Source organism: Triturus cristatus, chromosome 1_1, assembly GCF_964204655.1.
Source record: "Triturus cristatus chromosome 1_1, aTriCri1.1, whole genome shotgun sequence".
In the NCBI taxonomy this organism is placed as follows: Eukaryota; Metazoa; Chordata; class Amphibia; order Caudata; family Salamandridae; genus Triturus; species Triturus cristatus.
Genome location: NC_140579.1, coordinates 88,687,105 through 88,703,503, shown reverse-complemented (window position 1 = coordinate 88,703,503; position 16,399 = coordinate 88,687,105). Strand labels below are relative to the sequence as shown.

Sequence of the window (16,399 nt, the reverse complement as noted above, 5' to 3'; positions counted from 1 at the left end):
AGACTGCATCCTTCCCCTCCGGCTGCCTGCCTCTTCTGCGGAGCCTGCGCGCGCGGAACGCTGGGACCCGCCTGCCGGCTCTCACGCATCTCGCGTGCAACACGTGGCCCGGCCCTGCCGTTCCTCACGCATCTCGCGTGAGGCCCGTTTTTGCTGTGAAGGACGTCCCTGGTCGACCCTGCACCCCCCCGACGGCCCCTGGCCCTCAACTCGACCTGCCGCCAGGGTGAGCGGTGTGCCCTCGCAGTGAGTCGGTGACGCCCCCGGCTGCCACCTTCGGCGAACATGGCCAACGTGCCCCCCCTGGAGCCCTTCGAAGTCACTGGCACCCCGACGTCTCAAGCCGCACGATGGAAGAAATGGGTAGAACATTTGGAGAACTACTTCGTGGCGGCGGAAGTCGCGGTTGTGTGGAGGCGTGCCATGCTGTTACACCTGGGAGGTGAGGCGATCCATGACATTTCTAAAGACGTGGTGGAGGGTGGGCCGCCCATGACTTACGCCACGCTACGCGACGCCATCACAGCGTATTTTGAACCGTTCGCAAGCGCGGACTATGAACGATTCCTGCTCCGCTAGGCCCGCCAACTCCCAGAAGAGTCGGTGGACGTCTTCTACGCCAGGTTGAAAAAACTAGCCAGCACGTGCACGCTCCCCGATGCGGACGACGAGATCCGCGCACAGTTCATCCAAGGCTGCGCGTCGTCCAAACTCCGTGAAAGGGTACTGGAGGCGGACAACATGCCCATGCGTGACATCCTCACGCTAGGGCGCTCGAAGGAACTGTCCAAGGCCAGAGCCGCGCACATGGAGCCGAAGCCGGCGGTCACAATCAAAACGGAACCGGTGTGCGCCATCACAGCGGAGGTAGCCGACACTCGCACGAAGCATCCCCAGCGGAGAAGCCCGAGACCTGTCCAGCCGTCTCCCAGCCGAGCCTGTGTGTGGTGTGGAGGAGCGACACCACATAAAGGAGCGTGCCCGGCCCAAGGCAAAATCTGCAGCGCATGTGGCAAAGCTAACCATTTTGCGAGTGTATGCCTGTCCACGTCAAGAAAGAAGCAAGGAGGCCCGCCTAGGAGGGTGAGACAGCTGGCACCCCTACCCAGCACCTCCGCTAACAGCGACATGGATGACGACGACGAGGCGGATGGAGCCTCGGTGCATGTCGTGCGGATGCTCAACACCCTGACAGCGACGCCGTCGGCCGGACCCATGTGCACAATCACGGTACAGGACCAGGCCGTAACTGCCCTGATCGACACCGGTGCCTCCATCAACCTGATGGCGGCCAGCGTGTACCGGACGCTGAGGAGCGCACCACCACTCCGTCCAACGAGGGTGCAAGTGTACGCCTACGGCACCCATCGCCCCCTACGCCTGTGCGGGGCTTTCAGGACAGACCTATCCCACGACACCACTCGGCTGCCAACCAAAATATACGTGTCACAGGAAGGAACGGGATTCCTGGTGGGGTGCCGAACAGCCCAAGACCTGGGCCTGATCCACTTTGCACTCACCGTCCAAACCAGCAACCTAGACCATCTGGTGCAGGAGCATGCGGCCCTGTTTGACGGAATCGGGTGCCTCAAAGGACCCGCCATACACCTCCACATCGACAGGACAGTCGCCCCGGTAGCGCTCCGGCACCGACGCATCGCGTTCCACCTATGACCCAAAGTGGAAGCAGAACTACGGACACTTGAGCAAGCAGGAATTATCAGCAGGAATTATCGAACGGGTGAGCGGACCCACCCCATGGGTGTCACCCATCGTGGTGGCGAAAAAGCCGAAACAGCCGGATGCAGTGCGGATCTGCGTGGACATGCGCATCCCCAACCTGGCCATCAGGCGCGAGCGCCACCTGACGCTGACCATCGACGACATCGTTGGAGAGCTATCGGGCTCAAGATGGTTCTCCAAAATGGACCTGAGATCAGGATATCACCAGATCCCCTTGCACCCCGATTCCCGCCCAATCACCACCTTCTCCACGCACGCCGGCCTCTGGCGCTACACCCGGCTCAATTTTGGGATATCGAGCACAGCGGAGGTGTTCCAGAACATTATCCAGAATGTCCTGCAAGGGCTGGACGGCGTCTTAAACGTCAGCGACGACATTCTCGTCCACGCCCCAACTCTGGATGAACATATACGACGCCTCCGAGCAGTATTCTCCCGGCTGCAGGAACGAGGCCTAACCCTCCACAGAGACAAATGCGATTTTCTGCGTAAAGACATTAGCTTCTTCGGGTACCGATTCTCCGACCAAGGGATAGGCCCGGATCCGGATAAGGTCAAGGACATCCACACGGCCCCCGCGCCTACCTCCGTGACAGCTGTCCGCAGTTTCCTTGGAATGGTCACATACTGCGGGAGGTTCATCCGAGACCTGTCTGACCTCACTGGGCCCCTCCGCGACCTCACCAAAGCCTCCGCCACCTGGGAGTGGGGCCCAGCACAGCAAGAGTCATTCCAGAGAACCAAAGAGGCGCTCTCAGCTGACACCACCCTGGCGTACTTCGACCCCCGGCTCGAGTCACAACTCATAGTAGACGCCAGCCCGACAGGCCTAGGAGCCGTGCTAGCCCAGCAGCAGAGGTGTGGAGAGTGGGCCCCCGTCGCGTACGCAAGCAGAACCCTCACGCCGACGGAGCAGCGGTACTCGCAGATCGAGAAGGAGGCCATTGCGATCCTGTGGGGGTGCCGCCACTTCCACATTTACCTGTATGGACACCCGTTTGTGGTGATCACTGATCACAAACCCCTAGTCCCGCTGTTCCAAGGCTCGTCATCACGCCCTCCCCCGCGGATAGAGAAATGGGTCCTCCAGCTCCAAGAATTCCAATTCACTGTAGAGTACCGACCAGGCGCCCGAAATCCAGCAGATTTCCTGTCCAGGCACGCCCGCCCGCCCGGCCACGGACGTGGAAGCCACGGAGGCGGCCGCCACCGAGGAGTATGTCCGGATGATCGTGGAAAGGTCCCGACCTCTGCCGATGTCCCTAGAGGAGGTAGCGCTGGCTACCAAAGAGGACGACTGTCTTCAGATGGCCATCCGAGCGGTCGCGTCAGGAAACTGGAAGCCGCTCCAAAGCCCGTCGTCCTTTCGCACGCCCGAGGCTCAAGCATCACTGAAGGCGCTCTACCTCGTCAGGAACGAATTGTCGGTGTCCCCTGAAGGCTGTCTCCTGAGAGGCCCCCGCCTGGTACTGCCCAGCAGCCTCACTCAACAAGCCGCCCTCCAGGCGCATGGCGCTCACCAAGGCATCGTCAAGTCGAAGAATCGCCTCAGGTGCAAGCTCTGGTTCCCGGGACTTGACAAGTTGGTAGAAGATACGGTCCAGCGGTGCCCAGTGTGTTTGGCGACCAGCCTACCCGACCCCCCAGCACCCGTAATCACTGAAGACGGCCCGACCTCCCCGTGGGTACGAGCCAGTGCCGACTTTGGCAGCTTACCTGGAGGGCGATACATGCTAGTAGTGGTAGACGATTACTCGCGGTACCCCGAGGTGGAGATCGTTCCCTCAACAGCCGCAGCGGACGTGATCCCCAAGCTGGAGAAGGTCATGGCCACCCATGGACTCCTAAGTGAGCTGCGCACGGACAACGGTCCACCGTTCAACTGCACAGAGCTGGCTGAGTACCTGCAATCCCACCGCATCAAACACCGACGCATAACCCCGAGGTGGCCGCAAGCAAATGGAGAGGTTGAGAGACTGATGAGGACTCTAAATAAAACTATTCAGATTGCCCTAGCAGATGGCCTCAACGTAGAGCTAGCCCTCTACCAATTCCTGCGCGAGTACCGGCTGACGCCCCACTGCACCACCGGGGTCCCCCCGAGCAACCTGTGTCTGGGCCGAGCGATCCGGGACACTATCCCGCACCACCCCGTGTGGGAGTCATCACCAGACCCACCCAATCGCTCCACAGAAAGTCGACTAAAAAACGAACCAAGAAGCCTCCCGGAGGAGGAGAGCAGCGGACAGTACAATCCAAATCGGCGACCGGGTGCTAGTGAAAGACCGACACCCCGAAGGGAAATTCCGCCTGCCCTTCGAGCTGGCCCCATGGACTGTCACCAATGTACAAGGGACCCTGGTCACAGCCGTCAGAGGCGGTGAAGAAGTCACTAGAAACGTGTCGTTCTTCAAGAGGGTCCCGCGCGAAGTGGAGGAAGACCTTCCGGAGGTTGAAGACTACTACCCAATGCCGTCTCCCGGCCCTCGGAACCCCCCAAGAGCGGATGAGCCACGTGGGGCGGAGAGCGCCGGAACGGATTCTTCTACGCCAACTGGGAGAGAAGAGGTGCCACAAGGGGCGCCGAGCCGCCCGGACCCGGTGGAAGCGGCCAGCTCAGAGGACATGTTTCTCACCCCACCGGATGGGCGCAGCCAGAGCAAGTACCATCTACGCCCGTGCCCGCGACCATCCCAGAGGTACAGAGACTTTGTGGCTCGCTGTCAACCGTTGGAGTGAGGGAAGGCTGCCCCTCCAACAAAACAACCAAGTAAGACTGTTCCTTTGTTTTCCATGAGACTTTTAGAGACCGTTAAACTGTTGGGTCGCGCTAGGCGACATGTTTCGTTTGGTTTCAGTTCCGGGTAAAGGAGGAATGTAATGTTGGCGCAATGGACCAAACCATTGCCCGAGGGTCCGTGCGCGTGTGTTAGGATCACGCCCCCATAGCGTGGCCGGAGTTGGGTGAGCCCGACGTCCCCTCGGACGGCACGCACGTACATTAATAAAAAGCCCAGGGCTCTGGGCGTGGCAGGCATTGCACTGACCACCACCATCACACCTGTGTGCAGCAGTGATTACTTTATAGGCCCGAGGCACGCCATTACAGCTGGGGAGGGGTTGCTGGAGCATCCTTTCATAGTAAGGGGTGGAGGAGTAACTAGAGGATCCTTTTACGGTGGGGGGCAGCTTATCCTTTCACATGGAGTTGTACAAACATGAGTAACCAGTCTGGTCTGTGTTACCGGCGGGCTTGGCAGGCCCGGCAGCTCAAATGCAGATTATCGGCACTTCGGAAGTTTTCCGCTCTGCAGATCAAATGACGACCAGAAAGAGCCGCTCTCTACAATCCCGTCAAAGTCGTCACGTAAAATCCGGGAACGGGTGGAGGGTCTCTGCTGTCTGAAGCTCCTCACACGTGAGGAGAACATGATGGCATCGTCCAGGGCCAGGGGAGACTGAAACCCGGCATAAGGAAATGGATATGCGGCATGTAACAGCATAGCGGGGGGCGGCGCCCCCGCCTCTGCTCTCACATGAGAAATCGCCAACATCCCTCCCCCCCCCTTTTCAGCGCGGCCGCAGGGCGGGAAAGGCACAGACCGTCACGGAAAACGGAGTAGCACTGATCTGACTGGCTGTAACTAAGGCTCTGGACTGCAGCCTTCCATTGAGGGTTTCTTTACTGTGACTGGTGGCCAGAACTAACTACTGATGCTGGTGTTGAGAGCGCGCCTCCCCCCCAACGACTTTTACAAACGGCAAGATGGTAAATCTACGGGGGAGCCGTGGTTACACTGGGAACATCCAGGGGATGCACACTAGAGGAGCAGCAAGCAGCACACAAGTAGTCACTAAAGCGGGTACGCTGCAAAGGGAGTTGCCCTGTCTTCCCTCTACATGCAAGTCTCAGGTCAGTATGTCATACCTGCCAACATTTCAGAAGAGCAAAGCGGGACATTTTTTAGAAAAAAAATCGGGAGAATGGGGCCTTGAATCGGGTTACTGTCATGTATGGGCTTTGGAAGTGTGCTGCTGCAGCATCGGACATTTGAAACGCAAATGCACTTTTTTTTCTTACCTTTCAGAAGCATGGAGCGCAATGGCAGGCAGAGAGAGGGTGACGCAAGTGTTGTACACTGGCCTGGCAGGTTCCTGGCAGTGCATACACCAACCCCCCCCCCCCCCGTGTGTGTTAGCTTCCCGGGTACACACACAGCAGCCCCAGAGTACTTCAGAGGTCTTTAAAAGACCATTCGCTTGTTAATCCGGCTTTGTTGGTTTTTCACCCCTTCTAGAGCCCCCACATCGCCACTCTGACTATTGCTGGAAGAATTAGCACGTTACACATTACCAAGCCCTGTCAGCTGAAACCCCGAGGACTCAGGCTTCTGGATGCTTGAATCGGGAGGCGGGAGACTAGCCTTGAAATCGGTAGTCTCCCGCCTGAATGAGGAGGGTTGGCATGTCTTTTTTTTATTTATTTTCTTGTCCGGTGTGGATTCTGTTGTGACGGCCCCTCATGTTAATACTACCCCTTCTAATCCTGATAATAACATTGCATTTTGCTGCGGTGCCTGCACTAAGCCCCTCATTGGCTCAGCCCCGCCCCGTAATTATAACCACTTTAGCTTGGTTTAAGTCTAGTCTCTGGCTCTGAGAGAGGGGTAAAACTCATATATATGCAGTCCCTGGCTTGGCTAGTCAGTCTTACTGTTCCCTCTACGTATATTGCTCAGCTCGACAGTGGCTCAGACAGGAATTATAGTCCTGGCTCACGAAAAATTAACTAAGGATGCCACAGGTGGGCTTAAGGCCCCTGTTGATTCTCTTGATTGTGGGGACAGGTTATTTTCGTTATCTGATGTTTCAGAGGCTTCTGGGCCTGAAGATGAAGTGGCAGTTACAAGCTCTGCAGTCTCAGAGAATAGCAGCAGTAGCTCACCTGAGAATGAGAGCACCACGGTTAATCCATTGGAAGGGGATAAACCTTTTAAATCAACTACTGGGTCAAGCAGGAAGCCAGCGGCATCTGCGCTTAAGTGGGACTATTCGGGTAGCAAAAAGTCTCTCATGAGCCACCCCAGGACACATTAATTGATTTCAAAATAGCGCATTGTGATTAATCAACTATAATTAAAGCTGCTAAAAGTGGCAAAAGTGTGCATTGTATTATATGATAGTCATGTGCTGGGATCTGCAATTTTACAGTGAATGTACACAAAATATGCAGGGAGATATTTAGTATTTTCAATTTCAGTTGCATTTTTGGTACTTTCGCCCAGAATAATCAAGTTCAGAGTGTGTCTGTTACACTGCGAGTATTGACAGTGTCTTGATTTTGAGGTTATTTGCTTTAAATATATGTAGGTTATTGGGTTTTATGTTTCTGAGGCCCCCTTTGGTTGTGTTTTTGCTGTTAATTCTGATTTCCTCAGCCTCTCAGGGTGTTGGCCTACTGCAGTCAGGGGTGAAAGATGCTTCTATAAACCAGAATATTTGGGGTTAAACCAAATTTCTCTCTCTGCCCGGAATAAACCAACCCCTGCCTACTTGCTAAGAAAAGTGAACCCATAATCTTACAGATGCCTCCCGTTTGTCTTGTATCTTTCAGTCGTTAGTCGCTGTAGTCCCTTCTCATCACATTCATTTTTCCTTCTGCCGCTCACTCCCTGCTTAGCGCCTCAACTCCTGTTCTACAAACCTGACCACCTCTCTTCCCAGCATACTCTTTGCACACTTCCTGCATTCTTGTACACTACTTCATCACTGTAGGCCCCCCCCATCTCCATTTCGGGTCCCACATATTTCCACTCTATGAACTCACTGCAACCACCATCTGTCTCTTTTCTCCTGGCTAGTAAGTCTGCCAACAGTGTCTTTTATGCTACATGCTCACGAGCCACAGCATTACTCTCCCCTAGGGGCATAGAACATGTAGCGAGTTGGAGACAAATGGGCCAAGCATGACACCTGTATTCTGTGTAGTGGATGAATAGGGCATGGAACCGGTGGCCTGTAGTGAGAGAGAGAGAGAGGGGGGATAACACTATTCGGTCTGTATTGAGAGAAATGGGTAACATGAAGCTTACAGTGTGAAGGAACAGAAGCAAAGGGTGATGGGATGGAGCCTATGATGAGTCAGTGGAAGGGTTATGGACTGTAATTGAGAGGAAAGGAGATGTTTCGCCTTTATGGTGAGAGGAATGTGGAAGCTTATAGGTTGCTGTAAAGGGATTTGCGTGGTTGCTTACTACTGATGGGCAGAAGCGGAGGGCAACTTTACTTAGGAGGGTGTAACCAATTTAGTAAAAGCAGCAGCTAAATTATTTAGGGTAGTAAAGGGGACAAGTGGATTTTATTACAGGACAAGAAGATTTCTGTAGCACTTTGTCCCTTGGACAAGTAATTTTTTTCAAAAATTCCACACCCCTGCACAGGTTCTTCGTTCGTTCTTTCAAATGTGGGGGCATCCGCAGATAGACCTCTTTGCCACCCACGAAAACACAAAATGCCCAAGCTTCGCCGCCAGATACCCACATCCATTATCCAAAGGAAATGCGATATGGATGAACTGGTCAGGCAGATTTGCGTACGCTTTTCCGCCTCTCCCACTCATTTCACTAGTGGTGCGCAAACTACAGCAACACTCCCTCACACTAATCCTAGTAGCTCCAACATGGGCCAGACAACCGTGGTACACCACACTGCTGGAACTATCTGTAGTACCGCACCAAAAATTACACCTCTCACCATGCCTCCTAACCAAGAACCATGGAGAGATCAGGCACCCGGACCCAGCTCAGCTCAACCTTGCGATCTGGCTCCTGAAATCCTAGAATTCGGGTACCTAAATCTTCCCCCTGACTGTATGAACGTCATCAAAGAAGCTAGGCGACCTACCACTAGAGCGTGCTACGCTGCCAAGTGGAAACGCTTTGTTATCTATTGCCATAACAACACCATCAATCCCCTGGACGTGTCCATTCAACACATCATAGGCTACTTGCTCCACCTACAAAGGTGTAATCTAGCCTATACGTCCATTCGACTACACCTCGCAGCTATTGCAGCTTACCTACAAAACAGGCAACATCTATCACTCTTTAGAGTACCTACCATTAAAGCCTTCATGGAAGGCCTAAAAAGAATAATTCCTCCCAGAGTACCACCCTCACCTGTGTGGAACTTAAACATCGTTCTCACAAGGCTAATGGGGCCTCCCTTCGAACCTTTACACAAATACGAACTGCAATTCCTAACCTGGAAAACAGCTTTCCTTGTAGCCATCACTTCCCTTAGAAGGGTCAGTGAAATACAAGCATTTACCATACAAGAACCCTTTCTTCAAATGCACTATAACAAGGTTGTTCTCCGTACCAACCCAAAATTCCTACCTAAAGTCATTTCCCCTTTTCACCTAAACCAATCTATAGAACTACCAGTATTTTTCTCGCAACCACAAACCGTTGCAGAAAGGGCTCTGCACACACTAGATGTCAAACGAGCCTTACTCTACTACATCGAGAGAACACAACCTTTCCGCAAGACCAAACAACTGTTTGTCTCTTTCTCTCCACCACACAACCCCATCTCAAAATCAGGGATAGCTAGGTGGATTGTAAAATGCATTCATATTTGCTACCACAAAGCAAAACGAACACTATCTGTTCCCCCTAGAGCCCATTCTACACGAAAGATAGGGGCTTCCATGGCATTCTTAGGGAACATTCCATTAGATGATATCTGCAAAGCAGCTTCATGGTCAACACCGCACACTTTCACCAAACACTATTGTGTAGATGTGCAAACTACGCAACAAGCTAGTGTGGGCTGTATTAAAAACATTATTTCAAACCACTGCAACAGATACGGGTGGTCGCCGCTAAGGTTGGCAACTGCTATATAATCTATGCAAAAGTGTGTAATCTGCAGCTCATATGCCTCGAACGGAATATGCTACTTACCAGTATGCATCTGTTCTTGGCATGTAGAGCTGCAGATCTACACACGCCCACCCGGCTCCCCGCCTACCTGTATCTGTTCCAGTTTATCTTATTTAGATACACACACATGGGTTTCTTCACTGTTATTACTACGCTCCATCTTTCCCTGCTGGCGAAAAACAATCTGAGGATGGAGCTGAAGCCCATGCGCAATACGATCCAAAGGAGGAGTCACTGATCTCGTGACTTCCAAAGACTTTCCAAGAGGAAAAACAAACTGCAAACATCCGGGCCCAACACCAGATGGCGATCTATGCAAAAGTGTGTAGATCTGCAGCTCTAAATGCCAAGAACAGATGCATACTGGTAAGTAGCATATTCCTTATGATTCCTAGATAATGGAATGGCCCCGAGTCTACCTGACATGTTTCTGAGTTATAATTCAAGCCAACTCACATAAGGCACAAACATGAGTTTTGCCAGTTGACTCAGATGCTGACAAGAGAGTCTATCATACTGATAGATGGCCTCCGACCACTTGCTACATCTCATGCATATAAGATAGCATCTGCGTACAGTTACATCATGTGGTTCACTCCCTTAAGTTGTACTGATCCTGTTGATGCATATTATCTGTTAGTGGTTTAATGGGCAAAGCAAATATCAGGGGTGAGAGTGAGCACCCCAATCTCGTGCTCGTCCATATGCGGCTAGATTCAGGCGTCTGCTCACCAATTCTCACCCTAGCAGTTGGGGAGGTGCATAGTAGGGAACTATTTCCTTAAGAGTTCTCTCAAACTCAGGAGATTACTGCTTACTTTAAATATATTGCAGAGCTCCTTCCGTCATGTGGAATAATCGTTTAATATTCGGAAACGTATTGTGTCCTGGTAAGTCACCTAAGGGATTTAATGTTTACGGATTCCTTATTAAGCTGAAGTATGGACATCATCAGTGCTTCTTTGGTCAATGAAAGAAGCATGCCTGTTACAAATATTTGGTGTAAAGCTCTTGGAGATGGTGGCCTAGCATACCCATGTACACGGTGTATAATTCTCAACTGGAAGCCCTTCTGCTATAGGAGTCGTCTCTTTCACAAGCTCCTTTCATTGAATTTATATGCCTTGGACTGTCACAGGGATCACTAGTGTCACAGTGAGTTCTCTTGTCAATGTGTGTAAGACTGCCTCTCATGCAATTCAATATCAAATGATCCAGTACCTCAGAGTCTCTCCCAAATGATCTACAGTAGAACCTTACAAATGCTTGGCTTGATTTTCTTTGTCTATCTTCACAGTGTCTACAGTTGTGTCTCTTATGTACATTATTGGTTTCCTCCTCATCTGGTCTCATCACCCAGGCTAGCATCTTTCAATCCTACTCTACTTTAGTGTGTATCCTAGTGACACATGTGCCATGATATAAGCATTGTAACCTCTGTATTAGGACCACATAGTGTTGCTTTGTAGTTGTTAAATCCTCTTTTCATGTTGGATCATCTCTCACTCCAGTTATCGTAGGCTGTTTTTCAATTTAGTTATGTCTTGTAAAAGTTCTCTCTTAATTTCATGAGGCCTTAATACAGCATCCTCTGATGACAACATGAAATGGTTCCCACTTCACAAAGTCACTGAAAGCAGTGTCATTATGTTTTGTGGCATAGTGCTGAATCTCTTGCCCAATTATTTTGCCAAAAGTGGGATCTTCTTGGGCTGCTGGCTATAATTGTTAGATGCATATTTTTCCTCTTGGCCTGACTTTTTCACAGCTTATCTATAATGGATTATGGTCGCAGACCGTTCTACAGAGATATTCAGTTTCTGTGAATTCTTGTGTTTACCTGTGGTGAACAGAATAACATTTCAAATTTCATGTGGAGGTCATGTGAACAATACAAATATTATTGGTCTTCTTGATGGTGACGTTAAATGCCATATTTGATGACATGACTGCTGACCTCTCAAATGACTGACAATCTTTTTAATTGTCGGTACCTAAACTAATGCCTCAAGTTCTGCTCTTTACTCTTTTCGCCTTCATCCACCCAAAATCGGTTTATCTATTCCTAAAACAAATTTGATCACATGGTAGGAAGCTTGTCTGCTGCAAATCAGCAATCACATTACTCCATGGTGTGTATGGTGATCCCTTACCTGTTGCAGCAAATTATGGGCTGGAATAGTGAAGGGGAATGGAAAGGAAGTAAATTATCTCTTAATAGCTAATCAGTCCGAAGCATTTGACAGTATGAGGTAGAATTTGGCTATAGTAAAGATTAAGCAGTGGATACTAAGGGCCTGATTACAGCTCCGCCGTAGTTGCTGTGGTGGTCCACCTGTAGTATTATGACTGTGTGTTGATCCGGCAAAGGACCGCTGCAACCGCCGGAGATCCATGATCCTGCGGCAGTTGCGCAGTGGTCAGAGGCTGCAATATGCTGCCAGTTCTGCTGCTGTCCTGCCAAGCCTATTACAAGTTGCCTCACTGCCATCCTTTTGATGGCGGTGAGACCACCATGAAAAAGGGTGGTCGTGAGGCAACCAAGGGCCCCCTTGTGCCTCTGTGCATGGGGGTGCATGGACTGTGCCACTGTATTTTTGCACCCCAATTCCCACCACGACATGGTGCATTCCTTCTTGTGCAGGAATGTACTGGCGATGCCTTTCTATGTTTCTCTTATTAGCCTTAGAGAGGCGCTGCCACGTGACTGCCACAGCACATCTGCCCTCCAAGAATTACAGTCGTAATCTGACTGGTGGTGTGAGCATAGCTTTGGCAGTCCTCGGAGGACAACCAAAGTCATAATCAGGCCCTAAGTCTTAAATGCTTTATCAAAATGCTACTGGTCAGTCAAACGTACAAATGGAGTAACTTGGTTATGCAGTGCTACTGGTCAGTCAAACGTACAAATGGAGTAACTTGGTTATGCAGTTGACGTGCATAGTCCAGTGTCCAACCACAGTTGCTGCCCACTAGCTGCCTTAGGACACTGAGAAAGGGATTTTCCAGAGTAAAGGTGCAGGCTGGAATGCCACACTCATGAAAGAACGTATAGTTTCTGCGAGATCCTGCAGTACCTACAGAGTTGCAGAGGGTGCTGTGGAGATGGAGTCATTCACAACATTGTTCTCCAATCCACAGGTGCACTAATATGAAGATCCAGACACCAGAGGAAGGCAGTGTTGCAGGAAAGCCTGTGCAAAGCATTGGAAAACACGCCTCCCTTCAAGAGAAGCTCCTGGAATTAAAAGGTAAACATTAGATTGTGAGGCAAAGCCCATCTGGGAAGAAGAGTCAAGGGGGAGGATGTACAGAGAGCCTGGACACTCCTGCATCTGAACGATGGGACTCTACATGCACAAGCGACCATTACTGCAGGTGCTGTCCTTTGCCCGTTAAATTTGCCTGCAGCATTGTGGAAAGGCCTCATAAAGAGGGTTGAGAATCTGAGAAGAGAGTTGTGAGAACAAGAGATCGCAGAAGGAGTGAAGTGAAAGAGAAGAGATAGAAGTAAGAGCAAGCACCATGAAGTGTAATGTGAGAGGAACAAAGGGGTCCCCTGAGAATTTGCTGAATTGTTGGAAGGGTCGTCCATGGCGCTTGCTGCTATGAATGTTACAGATGGGGAGTCTATTGATGTATAGTTTTCATCGCCGCATCCTAACATTATATACCACAGGCTTTAGTGCTGGGATACTCGGTGTCCTAAAACTGGAGCTCCTGAATCCCATTCTCCCTGTTCAACTTGGCAGATAATTATGCACCCATGTTTGAGCTTTGTCCTTCCCTCCTTTCTCCCAGAATGGAATTTCTGTTCCTTTAATTCTATATTTGGCACAGATAAACTACAGAGATGCGTTTGTGAACCTATTAATATTAAAAATATATATTTCCATGCTTTGCAGTTACTATTTTCTTGCCTATCACTGGAGGCAATTTTTTATTATATTTGTTTAATTGGTTTTCAAGCAACAACGTCATGCATACATTGAATAATAAACAATCTCTACCCTACCAGTCGTATAACAGTTTTCATACTGTCCCTTGCACCACACACTTTCCCCATGCGCCTTTCACTTCCTCCCGCGCGCCTTTCACTTCCCATTGGTGAGCTGTTCGAGCCTCGCGCTATGTCCTCGTCATCGCGGCTCGCGCTGCTCTCATCTCGTTCAGCCTGTTCTAGCTCAGAAGCCACTAGATCTCATCCTGGTGTGCCTCCCTGACTGTCCGCTCCACCTCGGAGTTTCCTTCGGACCCCACACTCCGCTGTGATCCACTTCAGCAGTTCTTTTTCCTGTTGTTTCACAGTGGGGGGAGCCGCCCACTTCCATTTCACCCCAATACATTTTTCCGCAATACTCAACCCCAATTCTATTATCTTAACGTTTGATTATTTCGTCTTGGTTAGCAGTCCTAGTAGGCATGTTATGTTGCATCGCACAGGCATATTTGGCAGCCCCCCAGTTTTGTGCGTACATCGTGCACTCCCCCCATGTGTATGTACATGCCTATTGTGTCTCTGCATCAGGGCATGTGTCTGTTACAAAGGATATTGTGAACATTAGGGACATCAGCGATAAAGGACGCACTTTCCGTGCTTGCACCCGGAGCACCTTAAAACAGGTGTGCTGGGCGCAAATAGGGAAACTGCTCGCTATTACATGGAATGCGCTTCTCCCAGGGCAGCCGCGGACTCGCACTGCCCAGGGGGCAGCGCATTCATGTGAAAAACGGAGCCACTGCTTTCAAGCTGTTCGCCCTAGTTACAGGCGCATCCGCCGGGTACTTCTTGGTTCTAGTGACACAGTGAGAAGGGGGACCCATGTCTGGGCATACCTGTCCCACTTGTGGCACGGTCAAAACTGATTTGCATATGACTGGGTCCAAACTGAGGTCGCATGATGAGCAAAAGAACCATGGGTTGGAGTGGTACCCCGAGCTATTGCCAGTGGGTAGACTTATTTCAATCAGCCCCCCATCACCTTTTGCGTGTTTCTTGTAGCGCCCAGGAAATCTCCCACGATGCTCCAGGACAGCATGCTGATAGGGAACACGGTAGAGCTCCAAGAGGCCATATGAACTGGTGTAACATAAGCACTGAATATGGGCTTTAGCCACTGTTCGGGATTTAGCAGCATCAAGGATCTATTTAGAAACGACAGTACCAGGCTCCTCTGGGTTAAAATGGTCTGTGGGGTTTTGGAGGGGGGGTGGCAGAGAGAAGTTGGATGAGCACAACCGAAAGGGGTGTGGTTTGGATGGACATGTGAATCAGGTGTGGACATCCAAGCGGGGTGTGGGGTGGATTGGAGAGTAGGTTGAGGTATGCAGGGGAGTGTGTTGATATGCGAAGGTGAGTGGTGTTGGGTGGGGGAGTGGATGGGAAAAGTGGAGTGAGGAATTATGGGATGGATTAGAGTGAGTTGAGAGGTGTTAGATGGGTAACTCGGAAGACAGTAAGAAAAGTATACATTTGTATGAATCTAATGTAAAGTCTTTTTTTAATTACAGAAACATTTCGTGCTGAACTCGGTAAGTTTAAGAATTATTAAAAATGTATTTATTTAATATTATTCCCACTGTTTGCTCTCACAGATCTTTCATTTTCTTCTTCCTTTCAGAATGGAGATATGTACGAAGCTGTGTATGTGAGTAACATTCAGATTTATACTCACTAAAAAGAAGTGTATAGAAACATGAAACTAGATACTTAACTCAATATTAAGTTGATAGTGCTATAGCATTTTTAATTAGTTCTAGATTTAAAATAAATATATTAAATTAATTTACATTAATATTTACTATAAAACGATTTTTTTTAAGTTTAATAAACAGTTTTACATTTTGTCTATACTTTACCATTTGGGGATCTCCAGCATGACTGTGGAGTCACCTTGTGGTAAAGTATAGGGAAAATGTAAGAAAAGTTTATTAAACTAAAAAAAAGTACAAATATTTCTTTGGCTTTCAAACGTCAATTGTTAACCCATGCACCTTCTGATATGAGGAATGCAGCTTTATAATTCGACATTGCATAAAATGTCTTCTGGTCTTGTTTGAGTGGCTCTTTTACATCGACCAGAGAGTGCAGCTGTCTGGTTACAAATGGCACATTTTGGGGTTCGCGAGAACTTACAGATGCTTGGAGCCGTCCATTGCTTATCATTGGTTCACTTTTCTGTCAGTCTCATTTGCTTGCTACTTAATCTTGTCCTACCATCTCAAACTTGTGTTTGTCCCACCCGTAGAGCATTGCCTCTTCACCATTTCTTTTGAATGGCTGGCCTACATGGTTCCACTGCTTGTTTTTCAAGCACAAGTTGCATGTGTTTTCCAGCTGTCTCCCTTGTGTATTTGACTCCCTCTGCGCTCCATGCTTTTCACTGTCACCCATGTGCTTCTCCCAACCTGCCTCCATGTTATGCTGTTTCTTGTGTCCTCCTGTTGCTTTCTCACCCATATGCTTCTCCACCTCCCGCTACACGGTGCTCTCTCACCAGTGGCTACTCCTGCCCATCAGAGATGCTGTACATCATGGTTAAAAACCCGTGACAAAGCCAATAGGTGTCAAAGGCAAGACCTGTTGGCCAATGTTTGTTTAGTTAGTGGGGGATTCAGTTTGAATGGTAGTTGGAGAACCAGGGCTGTTTACCTAAAATATTTCTTCAAAAACCCATTGGCTAGCTCATCTTATTCCAAGGTAGTAAGCT

General features: G+C 49.9%; 1 protein-coding gene across 2 annotated transcripts in view; it reads left to right on the top strand.

The window, feature by feature from the left end:
* The window catches only part of LOC146869559 (E3 ubiquitin-protein ligase TRIM39-like), a 185,518-nt gene that overhangs the window by 120,065 nt on the left and 49,054 nt on the right, over positions 1 to 16,399 (top strand). For both annotated transcript variants that reach the window (XM_085606158.1, XM_085606149.1), the window contains 3 exons: positions 12,831 to 12,940; positions 15,201 to 15,221; positions 15,311 to 15,337. In XM_085606158.1, coding sequence (XP_085462284.1) covers positions 12,831 to 12,940; positions 15,201 to 15,221; positions 15,311 to 15,337 — 158 coding nt within the window. The remainder of the gene's footprint in view (positions 1 to 12,830; positions 12,941 to 15,200; positions 15,222 to 15,310; positions 15,338 to 16,399) is intronic.